Raw genomic sequence first — 20,454 nt, 5'->3', positions numbered from 1 at the left:
AGTTTTCTCATAATAAATATGCATTTTTCTTGAAAATTTTCAATAGCCCTAGTATGCATGAATTTCAAAATTGTTTGCACCAAAATAAATTAATCTTTTAATTCTACTTTTCATGAATTTTTTAGTAGCTTTGTAAAATCCAAATAAGTCAAGAAGAAAAGACAGTAGTGAAAAAATATACAACTAAAAAAGATTAAAAGTAGTAGATGTGATTAATAGCATTCCTAAAACCCATTACTAAAAAAAACATGTAAAATTGCAAACTAAATGGTATGTCAAAAAAATTTAATTTGCAGGAAAATACACTCATCTTTAATATCCTACTATGTTTATGTCTAACATTTAAAAATGTTAAAATAGAAAATATCCAGTGACTGGAACACGTTACTCTGAAATAAAATGAACAGAACAATCTCTATTTCCTAGCCATGAGGATAAATCAAAAAGTACTGTAATAGTCAAAACCTGAAAATGCAAACTAATAGGAAATCAAGTAAGAAGTTCTTTTATTAAGCATCAAGAAGTTAAATTCTCATGGCAAAAAAAAATTCTCATGGCAAACTAATCTGTAATCAAATACTAAGTGAACACAGTGTGAGGAAGAAATAATATTTGTATATTTAATACAGTTACCCTTAGCAAGAGGTGCTTATAAGGGTGGCCCTGGCTGGCATCTGGGAACTTGTACATTAGGAGGACTCCCATCATTCTCTGATAAGACTGGTTCACTGTATCTTAACTATTTGTACAAACAATATGGTTTATGATAAATACTTGTTTTTCTTCTGAGAGTCTGGAAAAACCCTGGGTACTGCGTCTCTATTGAGGTTCCCTGGTAGACAACCTTTCATGTGTGGTTGTCAAAGATCACTACTAGAAGAATGAAGTGCATCCTGTGTGACTTCACCAGGATAGGATGCTTGGGAACGTGTTCCTGGTTTCCTCTGGACACTGCCCCAATGTGCTTTTTTCCCTTATCAATTTTACTTTGTACCTTTTAACTATAATTAGTCATATCCATGACTACAGCTATATGTTGAGTCCCTGTGAGTTCCAGCAAATCATGGAACTGGGAGATAGTCTTAGGAATTCCCAATGCACACAGGTAAAATGCACTTTCTTTACATTAAACCAACTGTATTAGCATTCACTTAGATTGATTTTAACAGCTTTAGGTAATCTCTCACTCATCTCCTATTTCTACAGATGATATGTATTTGCTATATTTGTAGAAAAGTTTAAATCATTCCAAGGAAATAAGATCATTTGAAGTATCAATATTCTTTTATACAAGGGTACTTTTAAAACTTAATGGAGGGGCTGGCACTGTGGCATAGCAGCACCAGCAACCCATATGGGCACCGGTTCGAGTCCTGGCTGTTCCACTTCTGATCCAGATCCCTGCTGATGGCCTGGAAAGCAGCAGACGATGGATCAAATGCCTGGGCCCCTGGACCCTTGTGAGAGATCCAGAGGAAGCTCCTGGCTCCCAGATTCAGACTGGCCCAGCACCAGCCATTGCAGCCATTTGGTGAGTGAACCAACGAATGGAAGACCTTTCTGTCTCTCCCTCTCTCTGTCTGTAACTTTGCCTCTCAAGTAAATAAATAAATAAATCTATTTTTTAAAAAAAAAGTTAATAGAAGCGCTGCTGAATTAAAGGATAAGTTTATTTCAGTGCAATAAAGGTTTGAAATCTATGCATAGATTTTGCAGAAAACCTTTCTTCCATGAACTTTTTGCAGATTCTTCATTATGCATAGATTTCAAGATTGCACCAAAATAAACATACCTTCTTAAAAAGTCTGTATTCATTTTATTTATTTCTTATTTAAGAAGCAGGAGAAGGGGAAGAGATCAATCCTCCATTCACTGGTTCACTTTCCAAATGCCCCCAACAGCCCCTCAAGGCTAGGCTAGGCCAGGTCAGAAGCCTGGAACCCAAATCAGAGTTTCCACCTAGATAACAGGATGCAACTACTTAAGCCATCATCTGCTGCCTGCCAGGGTACACATTACGAGAAAGCTGGTTTGGAGGTGGAACAGCCGGTATTCAAACTGGCACTCCAACAGGGGATACCAATGTCCCAGGTAGAATTTAACTTCTGCACCAAACACCCCTCCCCGACCACAGACATTTTGAAATGTCCTTGGCGTTAAAAATATCTAAAGTACACATTACTCTAAATCATTCAAACAGAACTCAATAAATCAGACCCAATAAAGGATCTTGGTAAGTAAAGGAACAGAAATAATAGAACTGCCAAGTAATCCAGATCCTGAAGAAGTACACAATTAAAAGTATAAGGTTGATGGGGACAATCTATATCCCAAAAGCAACAGATACATACACATAGTAGATTACAGACACACACACACCACACACAGCGCACCACCGATAAACTTACACGGAGAGTTAAGGAGAGTGCCAGACTTAAGAGCCAGAGAATCAGAAACAGAAACACAGAGAAACATATAGCCAGAAAAACAGAAAGAACCATACAGAAATAGATACTAACAACACATGCTCTTAATGGCCAATTATGAAAACAACCCTTCCAAAATTATAAATTCAGGGGGTGGGTACTGTGTAAGCCTTTGGTTGGGATGCCTGCATTCCACATCAGAGTGCCTAGTTTAGAGTTCCAGTTGTGCTTTCATTCAGCTTCCTGACAATGCACACCACATACCTTGGAAGGCAGGAGGTGAGGGCTCAGGGATTTCAGTCCCTGCCACCCATGTAGGAGACCTGGACGGAGAGCCTGGCTCCTTGCTTCAGCCTGGCCCAGCCCCAGCTGTTGGGGGCATCTGAGGAGTGAACCAGTGGATGCAAGATCTCTGTCATTCTGCCTTTCAAATAAATACATAAACTTAAACAACAAAAAACAGATGTGACAGTATAACATAGGAGTGTGCTTTTAAAAAATTCTAAACTCTATCACTAACTTTAGTAACCTTTTGTATTAATATAAGGAAGAAAACATTGAATCTGATTTCATATATAATATGAAAATTAGCATCTAAAACTCCCATATCATACACAGAAAAAGGGTAGTAATTAGCTTCACTGTTTTCAACATTTGATCCTTGGAAAATGACTGCTTTTCTCACCCACAATGTCATTCTTCCTGCCATGATTTACCTACCTGCCTGTGCCTTTTAGTACACTATCAATAACCTTGGACACTGGTTTCTTTTAACCCTCTTTTTTAACCTCTTTACCAGCCAAGTTTGATATGCCAAAATGATAAAATTTTTTCTCAAAAAATATTATAATCATAAGTCATTAATAAACAACATTAAAGTGGCTGGAACATATACATATGCTCAGAAAAAGTACTTGGACAATTTTAATATAAAAGGATGAGACCCACTAAATAAGACTCCAGCTATTTTATCTGTAAAAAATACACAGTTTTTGCATTAATAAGATTTTTTTAGTACAGATATAATTGTGTATCTATCTCAACTCATACAAAAACCTTCCGGAAGTAAGGTTGGTCTGGAACAGAGTTAACATCTATTTCATACTTTCAAACTATCATCAGTTAGTGCCTCAGTGTCATAGCTTGCAATATTAGCATTATCAGAAGAAAGACGTAAGGAGAGAACAAAGGTGGAGGCTGTAAGGAAAACAGGACACACAGTGGTAAATAGTAGTGCACTGTCCCCATCAAATTGATTCTGCAGTTACTCCAGAAAACCAGCAACAAAGGAAGTTTTTCCCTAACCTACATGCTCACTCAGGACGTGGCCATACTTGCTGTGCAAATCACTTTCTCTGGATAACAAAAGGTAACATTTACTCAGTGTATACAATGGGATAGGATTTTCCAAATGAACCACGTTTTTAGTCATTTAATTATCTATGGATATACTACCCACTGAGGACAGGAGACAGTTTGGGCTTTGTTGCTTTTTAATCACAAAAGTAAATTTTCCATACATGTCTACGAGAAAGGTTCATATCCACTTGGAGTATCTGTGGCGTTCATCCCACTCATCCTTCATTTAATTTTTACATCACTGTAAAGCAGTAATTAACTTATTACTTACTTTATTGTACAGTAGATAAATTTTCCCTAAATGTTTCCATTGGTCATCCCAGAAGTCAAAAATTAACTTCCAAATCTACCTCATTCATTTTTCCTTATCGCTACTTTTAGTGTAGCTCAGTTCAAAACATCTAAATTTTTTTCTCTACTTCAAAGTCAAAGTTAACATTCCATATTCCTAGAAAATCTCTATATTCAATTTTATTTGCATAAATATCTCTAGATTTTCATACCTCAACAATGCAATGTTAAAAGCTTGTATACAACTGAAAACATCGGGTTTTATACAATATTTCTAAGGCACAGATTATTTCTCAAGTGAAAGAAATTTACAACACTGCACACCCAAATAGGTAACAAAATGAGTATTTGCTAAACCAGTTGAAAAAAAAAAATCACTATTTGACTAAACCAACGGGATGAAGCAAAGATTTCAAGCATTAATTATTAGCTGCTGCCCAACACTAGTGCGGGTAGACTCAATTTCTGCCTCCTTTACAATCTAATTAGACCACACAGATAAAACACACCAGCAAAAGAAGCAGAGCAAAGGTGCATATGCATTAACTAAGTAGTCATCATCTGAAGCTCAGACATATTCCTTCAAAATCAAAAGGATATTATAGAAAGTAACATTTTGCATGTATAATAGAGTTTATATAAAGTACCACCACCAAAGAACATCTGAAAACATGACCAAGAATGAAATGGGAATATGGAATCTCATACTCTATTCAACCTAAATAATACCAATTAACTAGTTATTCATTTATACACACAGTCCTATAGCCTTTTCTCCCTCATGTGGATATAAAGGCTTATAAATATAAATTCAACTGAAATTAATCAAGGGCAACATGTCCTGATCAACTGTCAACCTGACAAGACAGCTAATGAGTTTGCTAGCTATCTAGCAAATGAATGCCATTGATTGTTCTTACCCAGCTTTCTGAGTCAATTTCAGTCTGTCTTTACGTCTACAATCAATTCACTCTGGAAAAGTTTAGATAAATTAATAACATTTGTAGTATATCTATCCCCCAACTACCAAACTCTTTAATTCTTCTTCCTGCTCCACTCCCAAATATAAACCTCAGTTGTATACAAAAAAAAAAAAAAAAAAAAACCAACCAGAATATTCTTCAGCAAGCAAGAAACAGTTTCTGATCTAGCTCAAGAGTAAAACGTCCTGTCTCAGTTCTAGACTATAACGTGATGGTAAATTATTTTTAAGATCACTTCCTTAGTAATCCCTATACTGCTAAAAATTGCTTTAGCATTTTATTTTAAATTATCTAAACATGGATAAAGACTAGTGATGCAAACACAGAATTAGGTAATTTATTTTAAGGAAATCTAATGGTTTAGTGAAGCTTAATCTTAGTAATTTTTAATGGCTCATAAATCAATATTAAAAACAAGTTACCTTACAGTTTGAATTCCCACTGTGATGCTTCTTTTCATGCCCTTATCATTGTTTCTTCTCAACAAAAGCCAGCACCAAGTAACATTTCTTATTTTAATAACTGCACCAGTAAGTACACTAAGTATTGCACATAAACTTACTTTTCAGTAAAATCTTTACTTCTCCATTCTCTTTCTTGATCTCACTCATTACTTTATGCTTCTTTTTTTCTTTTTCTTTGTCTTTCTCTTTAACTTTGACTTTTTCTGAAAGATAAAAAAAAAAAAACTTAAAACTATTACAATCTTATTTTACCCTCCATGAACTATAAATATCTGGAATGAAAATATATAAATACAATCAGAATAAGAAACATATATGCCTTTTTTTCTTTCTGTTCAGGTTTTCGGGAGTATTTCTAAATTTCTTCTCTTGTTAAATACGAAATCTATGTCAAAATTTGTCATTATATACATTTCATTCTAATGATTATTCTTTACTTCATGTCAACCAAAATAGTAGAATCACTTTAAATAATTGACTAACTTTGATAGAATAGAAAGCTCCAGTGAAAAGTACCAGTTTTGAAATTGGGCATATCTGGATTGGTAAAATTAACATTGGAAAAATTACTCAGTCTATATCCTAATTTGTAAAATAGTAATTGCTACTTTCCTCATAGGATTATTAATAAGGATTAAATGGGGGTTGGGGTAAATGACTCTGTACAGCCTAGCACCTTCCTCACAGGATTACTTAAGTGATGTTGACAAGGAGGTGACTACAGAAAGGAGCTGAGGTCTGACAGCTCCAGACTTGCCAGCTGTGTGGTCCACAGTGTGACAAGCAGCTGCAACTGATCTCACAGGTGACAGCCTCAGCCAAAACCTCAAGGGATATATGCAGCGAGTGAGTGCTGGCCCCTGCATGACAGTCTGGCCCATCCTGCGTAACAGCCCCATCTGCACCACCAAAACACTCCCTTTCCTTTCCGTGCACACTCCAACCTACTTCCTGTGCACTGCCCAAATCTACCTTCCAAGGACCACCAAGCCCCCCGCTGTCCTAGTGGAAATCACAAGTTCCACAATGTTGCTAACTTAAAACCAGAGCCAGGTGGAAATATACAATTGGCTGCAGGATGTGTCCCTTAGATAACGTTTAGGTCATTATAATAAAATTCCTATGGGGCACTCCCATTCCCATCATGCACCTGATACTGTGACACTTCTAATATTTCCAAAAGGGAGCACAGAAACATGAGGTACTCAAGCCTCACCCCGAACTCCGCCTTTTTTGAAAATGTAATTAAACTGCACCCCAGATACTACCCCCTATACCTTCAGATGGTATAAATGGATGGCCTCACCCTTGTTTGGGGGTATTTTTTGTGGTTTTGTGTGTGTGTTTTGTTCTCTCCCTCTCTCATTTGTTGGGAGGTAGAGCTCATTCTCTGTGCATGTGTGTGTGTGTCTCTGTCTTCCTTCCTCTCCTTCCCTAGAGTTTGCCTGGGCTTATCTCTTGAGAGCATATTTTTTCTTTCAATAACTTCCACTTTCCTGAACACCTTTGTCCCTCTACCTTGAATTGTTCCAAGCATGGAGGAAAGAGCCTAGAATAAGCTCAGTCAAGGGCCCCACTGCCCACAACAGAAGGATTAAGTGTGGGGGATGCGGGAGACTGTACAGTATCCCATATACAAGAATAATTCACTTCAGAAGGTATGTAGGGAACAAGAACTTAAAAATAAAAAAAAATTGAAATCCATGTGTTCCACATGGAAATCCACATTTCTCATGAACTTTCCTAAAGACGCCTCATATGCACAGAATTCAAAATTGTATTCACCAAAATAAACTTATCTTTTAATTCCATTTTCCATGAACCTTTGAAGTATCCTCATGAGACTAGATGCTAATTCCCCTGCATCTGCATCTTTTAAAAAAGCCACCTCTGATATGACTAACTGGTGGTACTGCTGGTAATTAGGAACTAAGGACTCCAGGAATCACTGATCTGTATCATAAAAATTCAAATCCGGCCAGCGCCGCGGCTCACTAGGCTAATCCTCTGCCTTGCGGCGCCGGCACACCGGGTTCTAGTCCCGGTCGGGGTGCCGGATTCTGTCCCAGTTGCCCCTCTTCCAGGCCAGCTCTCTGCTGTGGCCAGGGAGTGCAGTGGAGAATGGCCCAGGTGCTTGGGCCCTGCACCCCATGGGAGACCAGGAAAAGCACCTGGCTCCTGGCTCCTGCCATTGGATCAGCGCGGTGCGCCGGCCGCAGCGCACCAGCCGCGGCGGCCATTGGAGGGTGAACCAACGGCAAAGGAAGACCTTTCTCTCTGTCTCTCTCTCTCACTGTCCACTCTGCCTGTCAAAAAAAAAAAAAATTTCAAATCCGAGTTTTTAAAATATTTGACATTCTATTAATTCTTGTTCAATCAACGCCCTTATGCACCCAGCAAAAGATATAGAGAAAAATGTATAAAAAGTGACATAGTGCTTGCTCTCAAAAAGCTTATAACATATTATAAAGCCATGATGACTGGGCTGGTGCTGTGGCACAGCAGGCTGAATCCCTGGCCTGCAGCACTGGCATCCCATATGGGCCCCACTACAAGTCCCGGCTGTTCCACGGCTGATCCAGTTCCCTGCTAACACGCCTGGGAAAGCAGCAGAGGGATGACCCAAGTCCTTGGGCCCCTACACCCACATGGGAGACCCAGAAGCTCCTGGCTCCTGATCAGCTCAGCTCTAGCTGCTGTGGCCTTTTGGGGAGTGAACCAGTGGATGGAAGACCTCTGTCTCTACCTCTCTCTGTAACTTTCAAATAAATAAAATAAATCTTAAAAAAAAAAAAGCCATGATGACAGCACACCAAAACTGTAACATACTCTTTAATATAACAAAAATTATATAGTATATATGTATATTGTATAATCTCTTATAAATCCCTTATGTATTTTCTTTCCTTTTTTTTTTTAATTTTTTTTTGACAGGCAGAGTGGACAGTGAGAGAGAGAGACAGAGAGAAAGGTCTTCCTTTGCCGTTGGTTCACCTTCCAATGGCCACTGTGGCCGGTGCACCACGCTGATCCCAAGCCAGGAGCCATGCGGTCTCCCATGCGGGTGCAGGGCCCAAGGACTTGGGCCATCCTCCACTGCACTCCCTGGCCACAGCAGAGAACTAGACTGGAAGAGGAGCAACCAGGACAGAATCCGATGCCCCGACAGGGACTAGAACCCGGTGTGCTGGCGCCGCAGGTGGAGGATTAGCCTATTGAGCCGCGGCGCTGGCCAACCTTATGTATTTTCTATAAATGTTACCCTATTCCAGATCCTAATCATCTAAATGACTAGATTACTATCCAGATCATCATGCCTATTAGAATATAATGCTAGCTACAGTTTACAATTTATACTGCTTAGTGACCGCGCTAAAAACATAAAAAGAAAACAGGGAAAATTAATTTTAATAATTTATTTAACCTAACATATCCAAAACATTATTTCAACATGAAACTGACCCACACCAAAAGATTATTGAGGTATTTTACTTCCTTTTGCAATAAGAGTCCACAGTACAATATGTATTTTATATTTATGATACATCTCAATTCAAATTAACTCTAATTTGTGTTCAATAGCCATACGGAACTAGTAGCTATATGGCTACTACACTGAGCAGTATCAGTCTAAACTGCTTAAATAATTCTCAAAATATTAAACTCACATGATTAATTTTAAGCATATTTTTAAATTTCATTAATAATTTTTAAAATAAAAACTAGGCAGCAGTGTTGTGGTGCAGCATGTTAAGCCACTGTTTCCAGCACCTACATCCCATATCAGTCCTCCAGTTCCAGTCCCAGCTGCTCCATTTCCAGTCTGGCTCCCTGCAAATGCACCTGGGAAAGCAGCAGAAGACTGCCCAAGTATCTGGTGCCCTGCCACCCATATGGGAGATCCAGATGGAGTTCCAGGCTCTTGGCTCTGGCCTGGCCCAGTCCTGACCCTGGGGGAATAAACCAGGGGATGTAAAATATCTTTCTCCTTTCAAATAAATAAATAAATCTTAAATGAATAAATATTAAAAGAAGACATTATCTTCAGTTATCTCACTCACAAAAGAGTTTTTTTTTAAAGTGGTAACACTCCAAACAGATTAAGAAGACAGTTGATCATACAACAAACAGGGAATGCCTCAACAAATTTGCAATGCTGACTTTAAGAAAAGCACTAGGTGAATAAGCTAGATAAGCCCTCTGTCTGTCCACATATATATTAAGCTATTCTCATGTTTGTGATTAGTTTATGATGTTTAAAGTCCTTGAAATCCTGTCATAAGCTTTTACCTAGTTATAAAAGGTCACTCCAAACTGCATATATAGGTTAATATTTTCTAAGTAACTAAACATCTTTTAATAAACGATTTATGTACAAGGGACTTCAGTTTATGGAAAGTCTGCATTATTTGTACCTAATTCAATTTTTCTACACACTTTTTGATTTGATGCTACCTTGTATCTTTTAAAGAAGCAGAGACGAACAGAAAGAGGAAGAGAAATTAAAAAGAGAGAAAGAGAATGCTTTTATCAACTGGTTCATTCCCCAAGTTGTTCCCCAACCCCCCAGGAGCCAGCAACTCCCAGGTGTCCTGCATGGTGGCAGCAACCCAATTACTTGAGTCATCACTGCTGTACCCCAGGGCCTACCCAGGCATTTCTATCTAGGACATGGGGCAACAAACATCCTAATGACATTGTAACTGCTAGGCCAATCAGCCCCTCTTCTCACTGAAAATCACAACTGAGGTTGAAATCAGTGGAGGACAGCTCAAGTGCTTGGGCCCCTGCACTCACATGGGAGACCCAGATGAAGCTCCTGATTCCTGGCTCTAGTCCCAGCCATAGTGGGCATTTCAAGAGTGAACACTCTCTCTTTCTTTGCCTCTCACAGAATAGTTTTTTCTAATCACAACTTAAGAAAATAGTAATCTGGAATGTCCCTGCACTTCTTTTTCTAATACTTCATATTAATTTTATTAATCTAAAGGCATTATTTCAATAATTATTAAACTTTTTATAAAGTAGAACATAGGGAAAAGTATACTACAGTATCCAGCTGAGTTTTCACAAAAGTGAACAGTCCTGTGAAACAGCATCCCAGAGTCACTGTGTTCCCTTCTTGTCTCTATGCAGCAACCCTAAAGTTAATCACAATACTGATATCTAACCATATAGATTAAGATAACTATAGGCTGGGGCCAAGGCTCAATAGGCTAATCCTCCACCTTGTGGCGCCGGCACACCGGGTTCTAGTTCTGGTCGGGGCACTGGATTCTGTCCTGGTTGCCCCCCTTCCAGGCCAGCTCTCTGCTGTGGCCAAGGAGTGCAGTGGAGGATGGCCCAAGTGCTTGGGCCCTGCACCCCATGGGAGACCAGAAGCACCTGGCTCCTGCCTTCGGATCAGAACGGTGCACTGGCCGCAGTGGCCATTGGAGGGTGAACCAACGGCAAAAGGAAGACCTTTCTCTCTGTCTCTCTCTCTCACTGTCCACTCTGCCTGTCAAAAAAAAAAAAAAAAAAGATAACTATAGATTTTAATGGAATACATTCAGAATATAATATATAAGCATCTTAGAGTCACAAAACATACTTATTTTTCAAAATAAAATTCTGAAAATAAATTCTCAGCTATAATACAATATGACCCAACTAATTTTACAATTTAAAAATTAATGTATACATTAGGCAAACAAATTGAAACATGATAGTCTAGATGATTAAAAGTTATTAATTTTAAGTGGTGGAAAATTTCCAAGTTTCTGCACTGGGCCAATATTAGTTATGTATCACAGGAAAAAAGTACTAGAATACACATTCAAGTATGATATTAAGTAGTTCAAATAAAAATAAAGTAAAAGTGATGTTATTATATTAAAGAAAACCAGTACAGAAACAAAAACAATGGCACAGCCAAGATAGGAGAATTACAGACAAGATAACTGCAGTTATCCCCTCCCCAACCCCAAAATCTTGCCATACACACAAAACCTCCTAGATACATACAGTAAAAAAGCATTGTTGTGAAATCACTGCTATTCACCTCATACTCTTGCCTATGTACTGAGTACTATGTACATACTCATACCTATGTACTGAGTATTTCAATGTATTTTTCACCCTTCCTAGAATTTTTCTGCTTCTTCTCAGAACACACCCTCTTTTTTTTTTTTTAATTAATTTATTTATTTGAAAGTCAGAGTTACACAGAAAGAGGAGACGCAGAGAGAGATCTTCCATCTGCTGGTTCACTCCCCAGATGGCCGCAAAGGCTGGAGCTGTGCCAGGAGCCAGGAGCTTCCTCCAGGTTTCTCACACTGGTGCAGGGGCCCCAGGACTTGGGTCACCTTCTACTGCTTTCCAAGGCCATAGCAGAGAGCTGGACAGGAAGTGAAGCAGCCGGGACTTGAACCTGCTCCCATAAAAGATGCCAGCACTGCAGGCAGCGGCTTTACCTACTATGCCATGGCACCGGCCCCTGCATACCATCTTTCAAAACCCAACTTTAAATGTTTCATTAGGGGCTGGCGCTGTGGCGCAGCAGATTCAAGCCCTGGCCTGAAGTGCCGGCATCCCATATGGGCACTGGTTCCCGGCTGTTCCTCTTCCGATCCAGCTCTTTGCTATGGCCTGGGAAAGCATAGAAGATGGCTCAAGTCCTTGGGCCTCTGCACCAACGTGGGAGACCTGGAAGAAACTCTTGGCTCCTGGCTTTGGATCAGCACAGCTCCGGCCGTTGCGGCCATCTGGGGAGTGAAGGAGTGGATGGAAGACCTTTCTCTCTCTGTCTCTATCTCGCTCTGTAACTCTGTCTTTCAAATAAATAAATCTTTTAAAAAAGATGTCTCATTAAATTTCCTGTAATCACATTAAACATGGCACAGTTAAATAAAACATGAAACCTACAAACTCAAAAAGATTTAAGTTCAAGTTTAAGCTCTGTAATGTTAATAACTGACAAATTTTCTGATCTCCAGTCTCAGTTATATAATGGAGTTTGTGTAAAGATTAAATAGGAAATATGAGGGGAGTTCAAGAGTTGCGGAAAGATGGAATTAAAAGATTAAAAAATATAAACTTATGTCTTGACATAAGTTCCATCAAGTTCAAGACACTTTTATAAGCCATACCAGCCATTTAGTCCATCCCTAAAGATCAGAGCTCCTGGGAACTTAACCATGTGAATACAGTCTTTTTCACATTATTAACTGAAGAAAAATTGGATGTCCTTTTAAGAGATTTTAGGACTAGAAAACAAGAAGTCAGAAGGAGCCAAATCAAAACTATAAGGTAGGGCCAGTGCCGCAGCTCACTAGGCTAATCCGCCGCCTTGCGGCACCGGCACACCTGGGTTCTAGTCCCGGTCAGGGCGCCGGGTTCTGTCCCGGTTGCCCCTCTTCCAGGCCAGCTCTCTGCTGTGGCCAGGGAGTGCAGTGGAGGATGGCCCAAGTGCTTGGGCCCTGCACCCCATGGGCGACCAGGATAAGTACCTGGCTCCTGCCATCGGATCAGCGCAGTGCGCCGGCCACAGCACGCCGGCCACAGCACGCCGGCCACAGCGGCCATTGGAGAGTGAACCAACAGCAAAAGGAAGACCTTTCTCTCTGTCTCTCTCTCTCTCTGTCCACTCTGCCAGTCAAAACAAAACAAAACAAAACAAAACAAAACAAAAAAACTATAAGGTGTATGGTTAATGATTTCCCATTGAAACTACTGCAAAATTACCCTTGTTTGATGAGGTGGATAAGTAGCAATATTCTCATGGTAGAAGAGACCCTTTGCTGAAGCATTTTGCAAACATTTTAAAACATGTTTTAGCTAAAGCTTTGGATAACTTCCCCAAAACACTCTCCTAATAAGCACGTTATCATTCTCTTGCCTCTCAGAAAATCAACAAGCAAAATGTCCTGATCATCTCAAAAAACTCTTGCCAGGATGGGGTTCCTGGTTTCTGGTTTCAACCCGAGCCAGCCCTGGTTGTTGCAGTCATTTGGGGAGTGAACCAGTAAGTGGAATCTCTCTCTCTCTCTCTCATTCAGCCTTACAAATAAATCAATCTCTTAAAAAAAAAAAAGCAAACAAATCTGATTTATCTGATTTAAAAATACACCAAAGACCCTGATAGGTATACCACAGAAGATATACAGATGGCAAATAAGCATATGAAAAGATGTTGCATATATTTTATCAGGGAAATGCAAATTAAAATAATCAGATACCACTATGTATCTATTAAAATGGCCAAAATCCAGTACACTGACAATAGGATGTGGAACAACAGGAATTCTCATTTATTTCTGGTGGGAATGCAAAATACTACAGCCACTTTGAAGAGTTTGGAGGTTTCTTAGAAAACTAAACATACTCTTACATGATCTAGCACTCATGTCTTTAGGTACTTATCCAAAGGAGCTGAAACTTATGTCCACCCAAAAACTCGTACATGAAAATCACCAAAACTTAGAAGCAATGAAGATGTACTTCAGTATGTGAATGGATAATCTGTGATACATTCGGGAAGTAGAATGTTCTTTGGTGCAAAAACATATAAATATAGCTAGCATGTGGCATAGCAGGTTAAGTTGCAGCCTGAAACACCAGCATCCCATATGGGTGCCACCAGTTCATGTACCAGGTGTTCCACTTCCAATCCAGCTTCTTGCTATTGGCCTGGGATAAGCAGCAGAAGACAAGTGTTTGGGACCTTGCCATCCATGTGGAAGACCTAGAAGAAGCTCCTGGCTCCTGCCTTCAGCCTGGCCCAGTCCTGGCCATTGTAGTCATCTGGGGAGTGAACAGCAGACAGAAGATCTCCCTTTTTCTCCCCTCGCTCTGTAATTCTGACTTTCAAATAAATAAATAAATCTTAAAAAACAAGCAAACTGGGGCTGGCACTGTGGCACAGTGGGTTAACAACGCCTTGGCTTGAAGTGCCAGCATCCCATATGGGTGCTGGTTCTAGTCCTGGCGGCTCCTTTCTGATCCAGCTCTCTGCTATGGCCTGGGAAAGCAGTAGAAGATGGCCCAAGTCCTTGGGCCCCTGCACCCACGTGGGAGACCTGGAAGAAGCTCCTGGCTTCCGATCGGTGCAGCTCCAGCAATTGTGGCCATTTGGGGAGTGAACCATCAGATGGAAGACCTCTCTCTGTCTCTCCTCTCTCTGTGTAACTCTGACTTTCAAATAAACAAATAAATAAATCTTCAAACAAACCATCAAGCCACACAAAGACATGGAGGAAGCCTAAATGCATATTACTAAGTTAAAGAGCCCAATCTGAAAAGGCTATATAATGTAGGATTCCAAAAACGGAACATTCTGAAAAAGACAAAGTTATGAGGACAACAAAAGGATCAGTGGTTGCCCAGGAGCTAGAAGGAGGGAAAGAATGAAGAAATGGTGTACAGAGAATTTTCAAGGTGCTAATTCTATTCTGTATGATACTATAATACTGAGTGTATGTCACCATACATTTGTCTAGACCCAAAGCATGGACCACACAGGAATGAACACTATGAAAACAATGGGCTTAGGTAATTTTGATGCATAAATGTAGTTGTTATCAACTCCAAAAAATATACCATTCTGGTAAGCGATGTTGATAATGGGGGCAGGCCCAGGCCAGATAACTACATCATCAGTTATGGTTGTGGGCCAGCTCAAGGCTGACAAAGACACTGTCACAGGGTTGTACCAGATGTTCCTATTAAAGAATATCAATGATGCTTGGGTTTGCACCACCAACACCTTCAGGTTTGCCCTGCACAACTTCAGCTGACCTCCTCCCAGTCAGGCAATCAACGCTGTTTCCTCCTCCCTCCTCTTCCAGATACTATCCACACTCCTCCAGATGCTCCAAATCTCATACGCACACCAGCAGGGCCATGGTGGGGGTGGGCTCAGTGTGCTGCTGCTACCAAGGTATTGTGCATGATGTCTGGACTCCAGACTAGTTGCATCTAACAGGAGAAGCTTGTGTTATACCAGCGCATGCCATGGAAAGGCTTCAGTAACGCAGAAGGTTCCTTTTTTTTTTTTTTTCTTAATCTACTGACAAGTTGCTCTAATAACCCAAAGAAGTGTTCAGATGTTTCAATGCCTCATGATATAATAAAACCACAAAACTTTTCTTAAAAAAAAAAAAAAAAAAAAAAGATAGCTGGTATAAACTGATGGTCTCACTGAAATACACAAAATTTGACAATATATGTAGAAGAAGTACTAAAATTGAACATTTCTTAAATTCCTACAACTCTACCGTTGATTTAATAAAAGGAAGCACAATGAAGCCTGCATAAATATACATACATAAGTGTCTTCACCCTACATTACTTATAATAATGACTAACTGTAAATAACTTAAATTGTAATGGAAGATTTGGTTAAATAAATTTTGGTATATTCATACAATGAAAAAATTATGAATCCATTAAAACTCAATGTTTAAAGTATGAATCAACATAGTGGGAAAATCTTCACTATATTAGGGGAAAACTGCAAGCAAATATATAAATCTATAAAAGAATTCCAAGACTATCATACTTATGGGTATATACACATGTGCATATACATGATTTCTATATACATTCACAAAATACTCATCCATACAAAGGGAACTTGTTTAAAAGTCTATATAAAAGGGTGGGCATTGTGGTGCAGTGAATTAAGCCAGCACTTGGGACCCCAACATCCCAATCAAAGTACCTGACTGGACTCTGAGCTACTCTGTTGCTAATCTAGCTTCCTATTAATATTCCTTGAAGGCAGTGGACAATGGCCTAAGTACTTAGGTTCCTGACACCCATAGGGGAGACCTGGATTGAGTTCTGGGCTCCTAGCTTTGGCTAGACCCAGTCCTGGCTGTTGCAGGCATTTGTTAAGATTTTTCTCTGAATCTCTAATTTTCAAATAATTAAAAATTACAAATGTAAGATTTTGGTAACAGAGGAAAAGTATGGAGTATATAAGAACTCTTTTTTGCAGTACTTTTACAACTTTTCTATAAATCTAAAATTGTTCTAAAATAAAAACTTACTAAAGAATTTATAAGAGCAGAACAATAGAAAAATACAGACACATATATGTAGATATGTGTGTACATAAATTCAGCAATATGTATATAATACAAGAGCTCCAAGACATACTGTTAAGTAAAAAGAACAAGTCAAAGAAAAATACATATAGTATAGTCTATTTAATAGCTTTTAAAAATAAACCACATAGTATTTTCTGTGAATGTGTGTATACACATACATACACACATATATATAATGCATATAAAAAGACCTGAAAGGACAAACACAAGCAATTAAATAGGATTTAACCCTTAGGAATCAAGAAATCAAACTTATGTGTTTTATTTCATATATTTCTAAATTATTTAGAATTTCTACAATAGAGATTCAAATATTTAATGTATTTCTTACGTAATTAAGTTGGTAGCCAGATCTCCTTCCTGAAAAAAGAATCAATAACTATGCTCACACAAAAAAATTTTTAGAAAAAGATTTAGAATCACTCAATATATTTAAAGAAAAAGGACACAGAGAAAAACAGTTCAACATGAAACAATAAATTAATATCTCACACACACATACACGTCTACACATGAAGATCTTTTCCCAAAGGCCTCCCTTCACAAAAATTTCAAGTGCTTTTTTTATATATCACCTCAAGGCAATCGAGAACAAAAGGAGGAAAATAAGATTCAATTATAAATGTATTCTGAGTGTGCATACATACATATATTATTAGCTAGAATCATTTTTAAGAAAAAGGTAGAAATTCCACACCATGCTTTGACTAAAAACTACAGATAAAATTTCTTGTGTAAATTCACCATTTTTTTTAAAGTAAGGGCCATAAAAATTCATACTGAAGGTTCTTAAGAAATGTTGGCAGAATTTCACGCTAACACTCATCCACAGTAAATTCTTTCAGCACACACTCCAGAAAGCTTCATGCTATCACAGTTTTGCCTGCCCTGGATATGCGCCATAATTCACACAACAATAATGCAGCCCATAAAATCAATTTCTTTGAGCAACAAGACTGCTATCCCCCCTCCCCTCCCACACCCAGCAGGAATAACATACGGCTTGAAATGGACCAGGGAAGCAGAAGAAAAAGGAAAATGTACACAAGTTAAATGGGGAAGCAGAATTATCAAGTGATGAGCACATACACAGAAAACTAAAAGATGAAGGAGACGGAGGATAAAGAAATTGCTTCCTGAATAGTGACTGGGAAAGCACTGATGTCCGAATCCCTCCCCAACACAGCTGACGACCACGAAATCCAATGGCTCCTCAGTCCTTTCCTTGGGTCACACTGCAACATAACATTACTGACCTCAAAATTTCTCCCCGAATTTCAGGGAAATTGCCCAAACCCACACATTCCCCTAGGATCTGCCTTAGGCATGCTTCTCTCTCTGTACTTCCTCTAAAACAGACCTCTGTGCCTTCAGCTGTAACTTCTGGGCAAATCAACCTCCAGGCTAACGTTCCAACTCAAACTCTCCGCCAAATGTCAGGCCTTCACCTCAATAAGACACATTCAACACCATGATTATTCTCTTTCTAATACAGAAGACTTTCAAATTTGCTTTCCACTGCCCTATTTTAACAGCACAACATGTTCCAACATTCAAATACAAAAGTTCCCCAGTAATGTTAATACTTTCTTCTTCAGTTTCCCCTATCATTATTAAATCACTGTACCAGTTCAGTCTATTTTTCTACTGAAATACTTTTTTAAATTTTTTTTATTATTTAATAAATGTGAATTTACAAAGTACAACTTTTGTATTGTTGTGGCTCCCCCCCAAGCTCCCTCCCTCCCGCGGCCCTCCCCTCTCAGACCATTCCCTCTCCCATCCCGCCCTTCATCGAGTTTCATTTTCAATTACCTTCATATACAGAGGATCAACTTAGTATACACTAAGCAAGGATTTCAACAAGCTGCCCTCACACAACCGCACAAGGTATAGGGTATTGTTCGACTGGTAGTGTTGTCTTTAAGTTTCATAGTAAAACACATTAAGGACAGAGATCCTATGTGGGGAGCCTGTGCCCAGTGACTCCCGTTGTTGATTTAACAATTGGCACTCTTATTTACGGCGTCAGCAATCACCCGAGGCTCTTGCCATGAGCTGTCTAGGCTATGGAAGCCCCTTGAGTTCACCAACTCTGAACTTGTTTAGTCAAGGCCATATCACAGTGGAGGTTCCAAATGGCCAACAAACACATGAAAAAATGCTCAGGATCCCTAGCCATCAGGGAAATGCAGATCAAAACCACAATGAGGTTTCACCTCACTCCGGTTAGATTGGCTTACTTACAGAAATCAACCAACAACAGATGCTGGCGAGGATGTGGGGAAAAAGGGACACTAATCCACTGTTGGTGGGAATGCAAACTGGTAAAGCCATTATGGAAGACAGTTTGGAGAGTCCTCAGAAACCTGAATGAAGTACTTCCATCCTTCTTCCCCTGTCCAGTCATCAAAGCAGTAGATTCTCATTACCGTCTGAAAGAAGGGCGCTCTCTCTCTTATTGTTTTTCTCCTCTCCACCAATCCACTGAGCTTAAGTGATCAAAAAACATCCCATAATAGTATAATCATGTCACTCTCTTCTGCTTAAAACAAATGAACAAACCTAGCTTACCTCCGCCCATATAAAAAAATTCCCATATTATGCTACTTAAGATTTACCTTACTTTAGTTTTTTTTCTACACCTCATCCTCACATGAATATAAATAAGGTTCAAGCTTGATTTCATTGTTACTCAAATGTCATGCTCCAGTATTTTTGTTAGAATGTCTTTGCCCATTCCGACTATGCTTGCCAACACAACCCCACATCCTCCAGGACCCAGCTGGAATTCAGTTCTGTCATCAAGCACTTATTGATCCATACAAGTGGAAATCATAGCCTCCTCTTCCCTTTTTTAATGATTTGAATTGTGATTTTTTGTATGTATCTGCTCTGTCCAATTACAAATCTGTAAACTCCTACAAAGCTTCCGTATCTTAATCATCTTTGTTATCTTCCACAGAACCTAGAATGCAGCTTTACAGACAACTGATGCTCAGTATAAATGAAGTTTACAGAGGATTAAAGATTCCAGAAGAAAAGGGTTAAATTAAAAAGTAACACATTACTTGTGTTTTTCTATGAAACTTAAAAACAACACTACTAGTTGAACAATACCGTATACCTTGTGCGGTTGTGTGAGGGCAGCCTGCTGAAATCCTTGCTTAGTGTATACTAAGTTGATCTCTGTATATGAAGGTAATTGAAAATGAAACTCGATGAAGGGTGGGATGGGAGAGAGAGTGGGAGAGGGGAGGGCCGCGGGAAGGAGGGAGGTTGGTGGGGGAAAGCCACAATACAAGAGTTGTACTTTGTAAATTCACATTTATTAAATAAAAAAAAAAAAGTAACACATTACTAAGACAAGCATCTGAAGGATTAGCAATCACAGAAGACAAATGCAAAGCCAATATGCAAAAAAGAAACAGTAAGAGCAACAATGAGTGTCTTTACACTGCTCTCCCTAATTAAATTACAAATTCTCTGAAGGCAAAGATAGTTTTCTTCTTCATTTCCCCCCAGAGCCAAGCACACAACATGCAATAATGTTTGTTGAGTCTACATAAGAAGAAGGCATAGAGGAAAAGCTAGAGAATTCATAGTGTAAAACAAAAAAGTAAATGCTTTTATAAGAGTTAGAAATTAACAGGATACAGTGCAGGTCTGAGAAGCAAACAGGCAACATAGTGTAGGAGTGCGGCAGCTACCAGCAAAGCTTCCACAGAGTTAGTTTCTCAAGAAATATCATACAGCTCTCACCTACTCCCCTTATTTCACAGAGGAAAAAAGCTGAGGCCCAAAGAATTCAAATATTTTCCCAGAAACAGAAACTGAT

The 20,454-nt window shown here is 39.1% G+C and overlaps 1 protein-coding gene and 1 long non-coding RNA gene across 6 annotated transcripts in view; one reads left to right on the top strand and one right to left on the bottom strand.

The window, feature by feature from the left end:
- The window catches only part of RSBN1L (round spermatid basic protein 1 like), a 79,996-nt gene that overhangs the window by 39,734 nt on the left and 19,808 nt on the right, over positions 1–20,454 (bottom strand). For all 5 annotated transcript variants that reach the window (XR_016231710.1, XR_016231711.1, XR_016231709.1 and 2 more), the window contains exon 2: positions 5,622–5,726. Coding sequence is in view for 2 of the 5 variants with exons in the window: in XM_070071195.2 (XP_069927296.2) it covers positions 5,622–5,726 (105 nt within the window). In the remaining 3 variants the exon portion in view is untranslated. The remainder of the gene's footprint in view (positions 1–5,621; positions 5,727–20,454) is intronic.
- Positions 1,295–14,400, top strand: LOC149127537 (uncharacterized). The gene is made up of 3 exons (XR_016231713.1): positions 1,295–1,531; positions 13,410–13,528; positions 14,179–14,400. It is a non-coding gene; the product is annotated as an uncharacterized LOC149127537 (long non-coding RNA).

Source organism: Oryctolagus cuniculus, chromosome 3, assembly GCF_051225735.1.
Source record: "Oryctolagus cuniculus isolate XC-2025 breed Fujian yellow rabbit chromosome 3, ASM5122573v1, whole genome shotgun sequence".
NCBI classification, from domain to species: Eukaryota; Metazoa; Chordata; class Mammalia; order Lagomorpha; family Leporidae; genus Oryctolagus; species Oryctolagus cuniculus.
Note: the sequence above shows the minus strand (reverse complement) of the source record. Positions and strands in the feature narration are given on the sequence as shown.